At 45.8% G+C, this 12,862-nt stretch overlaps 1 protein-coding gene across 1 annotated transcript; it reads left to right on the top strand.

Moving 5' to 3' along the window:
• Window positions 1-626: 626 nt before the first annotated feature.
• On the top strand, window positions 627-2,322 carry LOC125944467 (uncharacterized). The gene is made up of 3 exons (XM_049664977.1): window positions 627-897; window positions 1,185-1,599; window positions 1,655-2,322. Exons 1-3 carry the CDS (start codon window positions 811-813, stop codon window positions 2,305-2,307), a joined length of 1,155 nt encoding a protein of 384 aa, XP_049520934.1. The 5' UTR covers window positions 627-810; the 3' UTR covers window positions 2,308-2,322.
• The last annotated feature ends 10,540 nt before the right edge of the window (window positions 2,323-12,862 follow it).

Raw genomic sequence — 12,862 nt, 5'->3', positions numbered from 1 at the left:
TGTACAACACAGAGCAGCATGTTCATTAGTGCAGTTTCTTGAAGAATTTCGAATATCTCAATGTTTATAATTTTAACATTGTTAGGTGACTGTATTTGCCAAAATGATTTATTTTAATATACACCTGTTTTGTGTATTCACTCACATTATCGTGTTACTGTAGTTTTATATGTGGTTGTGTAAATTGTGCTTCTCACCAAGGTCTACCTCATGTCAACATGCACACCCGAAAATTTGTGAACTTCTCAGAAAAAAATTATATTTGTTGTATGTGGTGAAATTTAGGTCTGTCATCTTCCATACATTTTTTGTAGGACGTTTTTTTAACTAATTTATGAATTCGCAAATGATGTAGCTGATGCCCTCTAACAGCCACCAGCATCTCCTTACAGATAGTGGAAAAATGCAAGGCCGTTTCTACGAATGCATTTTACTGCTATGCGAGCTGTATCAGTGTAGGTGCCTGTGAAGTTAAAGGTAACACACAAAAAGAACTGAGTGATGGGCTAGTTGGTATGGCATTAGTTACACAGTACCGCAGAAAGACACAGACGGCTAAAGAAGCAGACGGGACGTAGTGCCAACAGAAGCCGATTTCATGTGTATGAGCCAAAACACCCATCTTCTAGGCTCCTGCTTTTTGCTGCTTTACCTCACAGGAAGCCAGCTACGAGTGTCTACAGTGAATGTTGTAAACTAAAAGGCGTTTAACTGCCAAGTTCATATAGTAAAACTGTCAGGTATCTTTCAGCTGCATAATCGGTAGCTGCTGCTTTTGAAAAAAAAAATTCGCGACGAGAACACTCACTAATGTATATGCCCGTTTCAGCGGCTGTTCTGTCCACTTATGCTACCCAAAAGCAAGTAAGCCAGAGATGCCAGAGATCAGCATCCCAGGTGAGACAGTGAAGATTTTCTGGTTGTTTTCAAGTAACTTTGGGCGTCACGCACATAAGGAATGTTACATGTCACAAGTGCTTCTGAATTAATGATTTTTGCAACATTTCATGCAGCCCTGTTAACAACCAATTCAACTTAATTTACTGAACTCGTTTTCCACCTGCTGTATTCTACTGATATCCATGCTTATGACATTGTCTCTAAGCGTGCAGTAGCTTATTACTTAAGGGCCTATTTTATGTTGTATGAGTAAATTAATACCTTTCCATCATGTTTGAAAACAGATGCAGTGCTGCGTACCAGTTCGGCTGCCAATGTGCAAATACCAGCAAGTGATGGAGGGTGCATGGAGGCTGGACCATCATGCATTCCAACTGGGGGTGGTAAGTATTATTTTTCTTCTTTTCTTCTTTCTGGGGTTTTATGTGCCAAAACTAGTTCTGATTATGAGGCATGCCGTAGTGGAGGGTTCCGGATTAATTTTGACCACCTGGGGTTCTTTAACATGCACTGCAACACAAGCACAGAGATGGTTTTTGCATTATTATTATTTTAAGCCCTTTATTTACTGTTCTTTCGCCCTCACGGGTGGTACAGATGTAATCCTACAGAGAAGTTTGTCACGCATTGCACCAGCACCAATTGACGGGAAGGCACAAGCTCAGGCCAGATTATCGGGCATCAGGAAAGGAGGTGGTGGTGAGTGCCTCAGCGTTTTAAACTGTTCACTGTCTAAAATGTATTTTCATTCCAGCTGCTGAATGGAGCGAGGGACAGACAAAGCTGCTGCTAGAGTACTACTATAAGTACTTCCCACCGATTGGCCCATTCAAGAAATTTAAAAACAAGAAACAGGCTTTCAAGCATATCTCCATGGATGTTGAAGCTATACTTGGCATCAAGAAAACACCAGAGCAATGTGAGCACCGTTACAAGACTGTGATCAGACGTCGCAAGGCCGCCTCAGAGAACAACAACAGATCTGGAGCATCACCGAGCCCTGTGCCATTCGATGACGAGATTCGCAAAATAGAAACCATTGACGACAGCATTGAACCAGAAGTGCAAAGAGATGCCTCGGGGGTTATTTTCAAGGAATCGCCAGAATCTCCAAGGCTTGGTTCACCAAATGCTGAGAGCATTGAGATAAGTGAAAGCCAGTCGCCAAATGCTGATGTAATACCGCGTACAAGCACTGTACACCTGCAACCCATGAAATTGTTTTTTTTTTCTGAAATGAAGGCTAATAACGAAGAGCGAGAGTGTCGGAAAGCAGCCAGAGATGCCGAGAAAGAAAACCGCAGAGCTCAACGGCAGGTAGAGCGACAGGCACTTATTGAAGAATGGAGCAAAATGCACGATGAGAAAATGGAAATTTTGCGTCAAGCCTTCGGTCTCCAGAAATAAAATATTTCATATTCAGGACTAATACACGAGACGTTGAAGCGACGGGACAACATGCACGAAATTGCGAGTTGTCCTGCCCCTTATGCTTTTGAATTCCCTGTTATGTGCCAGTCCGAAATATGTCTACTATATAACTGGATTGCTTCGTTTCAATGCATTTTTATTGTGAACTATTTCGGTACATAAACAAGACACTACCATGGACAAATGTAAATGGACGGGCGACCAGCGCCTCCTATTGTGGTATGGTGGTAACTTGAATAGCTTTTTTTTCTGCGAGCCTCCGATACGTGTACTTTTGCTCACAATGTTGTAATTTCTTCAAGGAATTCCTACAGTTCATGGTTGCGGTCTCCGCAGCCCCATCTTCACCATCAAGTGAGCTCTTTTAATACCAGCCAAGGCACGTAAAAGGTTGTCTTGCTGGGATCCATTGCTGCCGTTGCTTTGTTGAGTTGCAGGAGGGCCAGTGTCATTGTCATTTGGTGTTTGTAGGCTGAGGGACATGCCTCGTGACAAGTTCTCCGGCAAATCTCCCTGCTCAATACAGAGATTATGAGCACGCAGCATGAGATTATGAACATGGACATGTTGTCGACTGTCCACTTGTCCAACCTGTGCCAATTGCCTGAAGCGATTCTTTAGATCTCGGAAGGCATTTTCAATTAGGACCCTCGTTCCCGACAGCCTTGCATTGAAGGCTCTGTCGCTGCAGTCCAGGTTTCCATAGCCCCGAATAGGTGTCATGAGGTACTCTTTGAAAGGGTAGGCTGCATCGCCTACTATGTGGTACACACTGGAGCACAATTGTGGCAGCACATTAGCAACCCTTGACCTTCTGAAAATTCTTGAATCATGCACTTTACTTGGGGCGCCAGTTCTGACGTCAAGAAATCTCTTCTTGTTGTGGCATATGCCTTGAAGGGTCAGAGATAAGTAGTGGTGTCTGTTTAGGTACACGGAGCGTACTTCGCCAGCTTGACACCTGATGGATATGTAGCTGCCGTCAACGCATCCAATAGAGTCTGGGAATCTTGAAACCTTCAAAGTGAAGACACAAAATACGTACATGGTTAAGTGAAGCTTGCACTCGCAACGACCAAAGGTACTGGAAAAGTTCAATAAGCTTGCAACACCAGGAAGTGCACAAATTTATCAGAGGGAGCATCTTGTTTCATTAAGTAGCGAGTATCGTGATAGGCAGGCAGTTATCCGCTGTCTAACAGTAGACATTTTGTTATAGGGACACGTTCACAGGACTACAGGTGCATGATGCAACAAAAATTGTAAAAAATATAAAAACTTGAACAAAACAATGTGGCTCCGAGAAGCTTCGTGCAACAAACGTCCATTCAGTGCACACTTAATTATGAGCTAAAAGCTTGGTCACCTGCTCAAAATCAGTAGCGAGCTTGTGCAGGTCACTAGGGAACTTGATGATACCGGGTGCAATGTCGAGGAGGAATGAGGTTCCTCGGCTCATCATTCTGTGGTTGGTAGTTTCTGCAACTTCGAAGCGACCAGCAACATCCCTAATGCAAGCCTTGTTGGCTGCATACCTGAAAATAATGACCATGCTTTGAAGAAATAGCACAGTGAAATGGAATAGCATGTCTTTTTTTATTATTTTGACCAAATTGAAAAATATTGCCTAAGACTATATTATGCAATTCAACCTGTTTAGGTGGGTTACTTTATGAGCTCGACGTGCATGACGAGTCACCCTGTTATAGCTGAGCTGATTACCAAATTTTTTTGAGTAGTCAAATTAAAATGGTGCAGATTAAGTATATGCATGCCACTGAATAGCCTGCTTTGAATGCTGATTCAACTGTTTTATGGACAATAGCCTGCAAGACTGTTTTGAACATTATAGAATCATGCTTTGCTACTGCACCTAGTAACCAGTATTTGGCAACAAGCTTGTTTGTTTCAGTTTCATCATCATCATCATCATCATCATCAGCCTATATTTTATGTCCACTGCAGAACGAAGGCCTCTCCCTGCGATCTCTAATTACCCCTGTCTTGCGCTAGCGTATTCCAACTTGCGCCTGCAAATTTCCTAACTTCATCATCCCATCTGGTTTTCTGCCGACCTCGACTGCGCTTAACTTCTCTTGGTATCCATTCTGTAACCCTAATGGTCCACCGGTTATCCATCCTACGCATTACATGGCCTGCCCAGCTCCATTTCTTCCGCTTAATGTCAACTAGAATATCGGCTATCCCCGTTTCTTCTCTGATCCACACCGCTGTCTTCCTGTCTCTTAACGTTAGTCCTAAGATTTTTCGTTCCATCGCTCTTTGTGCGGTCCTTAACTTGTTCTCGAGCTTCTTTGTTTCAGTTTACTGGTGCACAAAAAAAATAAACGCATTTCACATCCCATTTTCATTGTTCTACCTTTGACGCCCGTTAGCAGCTAGCCGTGCGTATTGTAACAACTAAAAGTTGTACCTTCTGGTGCAACACATTTCTTGCAAGCTGTAATGTTCCCATCATCTAAGCAGAAGTCAAATTAAGTTTATCTAACGACAACAGCATTAGCAAACACACCGACGCTGGTGGCGGCCACGTATCTGTTCACGTCGACTATACACAACACAACTCACCAAAGAGAGGACAGAATGTGTTCGTCAGGAGATTTGGGAGGAAGGCGACCCCGATCTCTCTTTTTAGGGCAATGCGGTGACTTCGCGAATTCAGCTGCCAAGAGTTCCGCCACTGACCGTGTAATGCGTAAATTTCTTTTGAACTAGAAGAAAGAAAAAGAGAGAAAGAAACAGGCGCTTTAACAATCTCAGCACTCTTGGAAGCTGAATGACTCACCTCCTCGTCAGAGTAGGAAGACACAGTTTTTGCAATGTACGAATCCACTTTCGGTCTTTGCTCCGGCAGCGAAAATAGCTCTTGAAAAGCCGCTGCATACATTTCGTAGTCGTCATCATCGCTACTAGAGTCGTCCGTGGAACTGCAACTCGAATCTGGAGATGATCTCTCTTCATCGAGCGCCTGAAGCATTTCAAGGCGAACACGCTTTGCCGCCGCCATTGCCACTGCGCTCACCGGCTGAACCAAAATAAAAATAAATTAGGAGGATATGACGGTTGAGGTCACGTGACTTCCTCCGTACTCCGCGTTTCAGGCGAGAGCAGTTCCGACTGCTCTTGGCTGCCCTCGGCGCAGCGAAACTGCTCTTGTTCTGCCACTGGATGACGGCGCTCCCACTCCTGTTCGACCACTGAAACACGCCGCCTCTGGAAAGAGCACTTTCAGTGTGCTTTTGAGTGCTCCTGTTCTCCCAATGAATTCGCGATAAGGCTCGTCGGCGAGACACGACCGTTGGAAGTCACGCGAGCTGTGTGTGCGCGTGCGTTTGTGTACCAACGGCGCCTACTCTTCCTTCGGACGCTCACCCATTCTCCCCGTCTGCCGACGCGGACAAGTTGGCGCCGGTTGCTTGCAGGAGCGCGTATGAGATGGTTGTGCCCATTTATGGTCAGGTCTTGCGCCTGCGTTCCTGATTGGACCAGACCGCACGTGGCTCGTGTTCCAGACTGCCGTGCGAATCTCCGCATGGCTCCCATTGGTCGAGTTAGTGGAGCCGCTCTCGTCGACGCTAGCGCCAAGGCGCCCTAAGTTACGGCCTTGACAGGTGGGCGATACTGTATAGAAATGGCAGCGCACATGGTTGTGTACGTCGTCATGGGAACAGAAACCAAAGCCGCGTGGCACCTCCTCGCCTTTTTTTCTTTATGTGTTTACTATACCGACGGGGCCGGCTCACTGCCCGCTCCGCCCCTACCCCCTCCCCCATGTCTCGCGCACAAATTGTGTGTGTGTTTTTTGCCTGTGCTTGACGTGTTTTTTTTTTTTTTTTATGCGCGCGCGGCAATTGTTTTTTTTTTTTTTTGCATTCAAACACAAAGAATGCACGGCGCGCCACGCGCGAGCACACATATAATACCAATGCGCCCTCAAAAGCATAAAGACGCATTGACATTGTTTGTTCCCGACTCAGTGCTGTGAAGAAAGAACCCCGGAAAAATAGAGCCCTGCGCTGTAGATAAGAACTCACCTTCCTAACTTTTTTACAGTTGCTGTCATGCACTAGTTGCTTTGTTTATCCGTGTTCGCTCGCCCGTAGCGATGTATTAAACCAGTTTGTTTTACGTCGTCTTGTCTGCCTGCCGTACCGAGGGGCAAGCTTCGAGCGAACACGGTTCCAAGTTGGCGGCCGCTCGAAGTTATGAACAAGTTATTTAAAGATAAAGCGTTAGTAATTACGTTCTCTAATTGTTTTAAGGAAATATGAACATTTAAAGAAATTTGAGTTAAAGGTGTATTCTTTAGGTGTTCGAGAGTGCTTCTGGCGTGTTGACTTGGAACGATTCGAAGAACTTAGTACGGATACGTTAATGTTTAAGTCCCCATGAATAAATTGAAACGAAAACATTAGTCGCGCTAGGGCTCTATAACGTAAAATGATTCCAAACTGTTTTGATTCCAATTTCTGCTATCAGCCTCCATGATTGGTCAAAATATTTTCGGGCCAGTCCCAACTTCGCCTGTCTGTCACGCGACGTCACGAAAACCGCGATAGCTCCCCATCTGATATAACGTGTATACACTGATTACGCATAATCAAACCGCGCAAAAGAAAAATAGTCATTTCTGATTCGACGCCTTTTCACCGTTAGCCCTGTGCTATTGGTCCAATGTTTTCTCGCTGCGCCCACTTCGCCTGTCTATCACGTGACCTAACAAAACCGCGAAAACTGCCCACGTCAAAGTGACGTGTACATGAAAGAAAATGTATTAATATACCGAAGACAACTGAATTTTTTTTCTGAATAGCCACAGACTGCTCCATTCCGAAAGCAATAGAAGATGGCTGGCCGCCGATGGCTCAGGTCCTCGCTACTCGCAGCTGCCGGTGAGCATGTATTTATTTGCGCATGATAAACCTTTTTGCGTGGCACTAAACGTTATCGAGATCTTTCGGCATGCATACGACATCGCTCTGCCAACTCTTCCTTGCTGAGGAACCGTTTTAGCGGCATTCTTATCCTTCCGTTGCACGCCACCGCGATTTTCCGCCAGCCACCGCAAGCTAAGTAAGGTGAAGCGGACCAGTCGGAGAAGCCAGCACCACCCTCTTTATGCGGTTATCTATTTTCACTGTGCTGGCTCGGGCCCATCGAAACCCTCTCCACTAGAACGTGCTCCTCGCCTCTTGTCAGCCAATTATATAAGAAAAACCGCTGAGTGTAGACAATGTTAGTAGTTTTGAACGCGAACAAAGGTGACCTCCTATAAACGAGGAGAGTGTTTGATTGGGTTGTTCAGACAACGCTGTGGGTCACCGCCCGATGCTTGCGTCGATGGTAAATCTGACGTCAGGACTTTGGAATCAAAAATGTTTGGAATCACTTTACGTTATAGCGCCCCTGGTCGTCAATTACACGGCACTCCGAGGCGGATACCCGATAAGGGCTTGCCGTAGAGGTGCATGACTGCCTGTATTGATCTGGTGAAAAACGGTCGATGTGTGACCCAAAACCGGAAGCAGGGCTGTCAAAAGAGGCGCGGAACTTCTCCAGGAGAGTGAGCAGCTGGCTTTGTTCAGAAGATGACGTTTCGTCGTCGATGGAGCGGTGGAAAGCGTCGAGGTGGGACTGATCAACCGCAGGGTCACAAGAAAGTGCGCTAAGGTTCGTAGGAGTAGAAGCCGCAGGAGCGTCACAGATGCAAAAGGTGTCGACCGGCTGAACAAGGCCTAGGCATTCGCCATTAAATAAAGGTAAAGGGCACGCCGTGGGATTGTCTACGAGCATCTTCGTAGCGCCAAGAGCAAGAGAGCAAAGGGCATTGCAGAACATTTGCGGCGAATGAACACTTCAGAGGGCGTAAAGATAACAACAGTGTCATCACAAATAGCTGCGCACGACACAGGGACAAGCAGGGTAGAGCACGAAGAAACGGCATTGTCTGCGGACACAAACAGTTTATCACTAGAAGGGCGATTGTTGATTGTCTCAAAATCGTGAAACGCAGAAAGCTTGAGTTCGGCGTGACAACAGTCAATAATGGCTGTGTTATTTGCCAGGAAGTCCCAGCCTAATATAATGTCATGGGAACACGAGGGCTGCACGACGAATTCTACATATACAGAAGTCCTTGAATGAAGACTCGAGCAGTACAGGCAGCGAGAGGCGTAATGTTTTGAGTGTTCGTGCTTCGAAGGGAGAGGTCGGATAAAGGCGTAAGAACTTTTCTTAGTATGCGACAGAGTTTGGCGGAAATTACAGATACTGCGGCTCCTGCATCAAGTGCCAGGACGGCAATTCCTTCGACATACACTTCAATTACGTTGGCTGGAGAGGGACGAGGACTTGAGCATTGCGACTTGGGCGCAGTTCGTGCATCGGGAAATGCGGCCATCAGTTTTCCTGCTCGGTGTGTCCGGTACGGCGACGCTTTGGAGAAAGCGAGCGACGACGAGGAGACGTGAGCGGCGGGTAGGTGCGGGTGAGCGATCAGGGGACAAGGAAGAGGTAGGAAGGATGGAAGGCTCGAAGGCGAAGACGAAAATTGAGCGGGGAAAGGTGGCGCTCGCCAGATGTTCGGGAAAGGAAGCATGCGACGACGGCAATGGCGCGCCAGATGACCAGCACCACCACAAGCAAAACATAATGGACGGTCATCGAAGGTGAGCCATTGTTGCGGGTAAGCTCCGACTCGTGGCTGAGAAGTCGGAAAATGCTGTCGATCTGGTAACGGCATCTGGAGGCATCGGATCTGGAGGCGGCGAAAAGGTCGGTGGTCGATGCATAATGGGTGGCGAGAGCGTTGGCGGTGAGGTCGGGCAACTGCTTCTGCGTACGTGAGAGGTGCAGTGACCGGCGTCGGATCACATGCTTACGAAACTTGCTCCTGAATGAAGTCGCGGGTCGTACGTGCCAAAGCGGTGGTGGTTCCGGCACTCACGACATCAAAGATAGCTGGCGAGCGACCTCTGCGCGAACGAATTCCTGAATCTTCAGAAACAGAGTAGCATGGTCGTCGCCGACACCAAGGCTGGACGGAGAGTCGGCGGGCGCAGGGGGGCGTCTGGTGTGAAGCCGTCGCCTGCGCAACTCGTCGTAACTCTGACACAATTAGATCACTTCAGCGACAGTGCGAGGACTCTTCGATAATAACATTTTGAATGTATCGTCCTCAATACCCTTCATTATATGTTTGATCTTCTCCTCCTCTGACATCGACGCGTTCACCCGTTTGCAAAGGTCAACAATGACCTCAATGTACTTCGTGAAATTCTCTCCTATCTCTTGGGCTCGTGTACGCAAACGTTGTTCTGCACGGAGCTTTCTTACTGCTGACCGACCGAAAACTTGGGTAAAGCTTTTCTTGAAGACCAACGATGTAAGTAGGTCGCCTTCGTGGTTTAGAAACCATAGTTTTGCAACGGCCGCGAGATAGAATGCAAAGTTTCTCAACTTGGTAGCCTTGCCCCACTGGTTATGGGCACTCACTCGCTCGTATGAGGAGATCTTATCTTCAACGTTTTTGTTATCTGTGCCGGAGAAGAAAGGGGGATCTCGCTGACGCAAGGCACCGGCAGAAACCAGGGTGGGCGGCACTGTTGGAGGAGTTGGAGGAGTGCCGCTTGCGTCGTCGGGCATGACGGGGGGTAGAGTGCGACTCCAAAGTTCCAAGGTGGTCGAAACCCAGCACCTCCACCACTTGCTAATAGGTTTACTAGCAATGGATGTAGGCGAACGGGCAGCAGCCACAAGAGTTCGGCCAAGAACAGCAACCACGAGCGCATGCCGGTGGCGATGCTGCTGAAACGCAGGCTACTCTTCTTCATTACAACACAAAATTATGATCGCTACCTACACAATAGGTATTGAGCAAAACATTATCAAAAGACGTAGATACCGCGGCAGTCGTGTTAATTGCCTTCTGCCATTTTGATTTCACCTTTAGGGCTTTCTGAGAAAGACATGGAGGAAGAAACTGTCGCCTGTGCTGGCAGAGGTGTATGGAGAATAGCTCCGATTTATTTTTAAGTTTGCTAACCATTTGCGTCAGGATTTATAATTTCTATTCGTGTCCATTTTATAGGACGCCAGGGCCGAAAGAGTTAACACCGCAGTTGAAAACAATCATCTTATGCTAGAATTGTGCTTAGACCTATCAAAGGCCTTTGATACATACACTGATCACGCCTTATTGTTGCGAAAGTGCGACAACATGGGTTTAAGGGGCCAATTTCATCAATTGCTTGAGGGATATTTGAGAGACAGATCACAGTGTGTTAGAATTCAGGACAAATACAGTGAATTTAAAGAAATAAAATTCGCTGTTGCGCAAGGAAGTACTTTGGCCCCATTACTATTTACTACATATGTCCCTGAACTGGGTTTTTTAAAATTAAGATCAAGAGGTCCTCCAATACGCAGATGACGCAGCGTTAGCACTAGAACTCACTGATTTTTATTCTGGGTGCAAAATGTTTCAACAGGATGTGTGCAGGGTAATAGACTGGCTGACACAAAACTCAGTATATTTAAATTGGCAAAAAAGCATAGCTTGTCTGTTTGAAAAATCCACACAAAGGAATGCTCCTAAATGAGTCTCTCTTTTTACACAACTCACATTGTGATCCGTGCACATGTAAGGCAATACCATTTGAACATGCGATAAAGTATCTCGGAATAATATTTGATGAGCATAGAACCTGGATTCATCGTGTGCAGCACCTATGTAACAGGCTTAGAGCTGTGTCTGCGATGATGTACAACCTAAGAGGTAAAATTTCCATGTACTTGAGGCGCATTATATACATGGCACTGGCTGAAATAGTAAACAGTGTAACCTACGGAACTATGCTGCAACATACTGACAAGGAGGAACAATACAATAGGCTCGGCATACTAGAAATGCGTGAACTATTTTATTGTGCTCGCACGTCATTACTATGCAAAGGAATTCAAAGTACCTGTCAAGAAAAACGTCGCCCTAACAAAGACAGAAGCCACGATGCTTTACACATTATGAGAAAGACATAAGGGGATATTATGTGCCACAGATATTTAATGATCTTGGCGAAGCGTTTCGAAATTTCAAAACTAAACGAAAAATGACTAAATCAATAAGGAAATGGTGCTCATCTTTGCAGATACATCACTGATGAACTCTTGCATATTGAAGGTTGCTTTCTTTGTTTGCGATGTAGATGTTCGGTAAGTTGTTATATGGTTCATTTCAAGCTATTATGATGTCCTTTATTTATTTATTTACTTACTTTAATTTTTGCTCGAGTTGTGTTCATAAATGCTCATTATGTGTGCATACTTTTGTATATAATGCATAGTATGTATTACTATGCCTTACGTCATCATTTTGTGGTACTCATTCGGTGATTCACCGTGCTGCCTGAACAGCCAACAAGCACGCTGTGCTTAGATTGGACAGGAAATGAAAACTCATGTACCAAATGAAGATGAATAAATTTTGATTTGCTTTTGAAATGGTAAGCTTCCACTGAAGGCCAGAGTTCCTCAAGGTTCCATTATATCACCTTTGCTTTTCAATATATTCATTATTGATTTTACTCTGGTTGTTTCCAAATCTGTGGTATTTCAACACGCTGACGACACTGTGTTGCTCTCAAAACATTTTTCTTACAACCTGGCTATCTCAAATCTTCCGAATAATGTAGACAAGACAATGACTTTGTTCGCTGATAATTGATTAAAGGTTAACGCCTCACAAACCTAACTCGTTTGCTTCAGAAACCCTTTAAAACTAACAGTAATAGACGCACGAATTTTCCTGCACCGTCAAAAATGTCATTCCTGTCGATGCGTGCTGGTTAACTACGTGAGCTCGGTAAAATACCTGGGAGTATTCTTCGACAGCGATATGTCGTGCATAGTCAACTATCACACATCTGTGATATACTTAGAAGCGCTGCGTGGTTATTCTTTCACATTAACTCTATCGTTCCGTTTCAAGTAAAAAAAAAATTCAGAGCCCCTCCCTTGTCGAGAAACTGCGGGTAAGCGAAGTTTGTGACAAGACAACGCCGCCGCAGGCGTTCCGCTTCGTTTGCCCTAAACTCAGGGTCGGTGGCTCTGACGTTTCTCCTGGGCTTCGGAAGCCCTCACGCTAGAATCGGACCTCAAGCTTCGCCTACCCCCATTTTCTTGAGAGGGGAAGGGCTGGTGATTTTGTCTCTTTGGGTCCCACGTGTGACAAGGGTAATTCAAGAGCGCGGTACAGGTCCCCGAACCCACAGAAGTATGTGCCATTGAACTTGGACACTTTCTGCACAATCGTCAGGATCGGCCCACTTTTCAGCGTCACACCACCACCACCATCACCGCCGAAACTTGTGAACCTATAATGCTTGGCTTTAAAAAACACTATTGCGCATGCCTTGGTCTACAGCACTCTTCGTTATTGGATTACCGTTTTTGCTTTTTGCCCCACCCGATTGGAAAACCGTGTTCATTCTTTGTTAAAAAATATGCTAAACTG

Source organism: Dermacentor silvarum, chromosome 3 (assembly GCF_013339745.2).
Source record: "Dermacentor silvarum isolate Dsil-2018 chromosome 3, BIME_Dsil_1.4, whole genome shotgun sequence".
Lineage (NCBI taxonomy): Eukaryota > Metazoa > Arthropoda > Arachnida > Ixodida > Ixodidae > Dermacentor > Dermacentor silvarum.
This window is presented reverse-complemented; position numbering and strand designations above follow the sequence as displayed.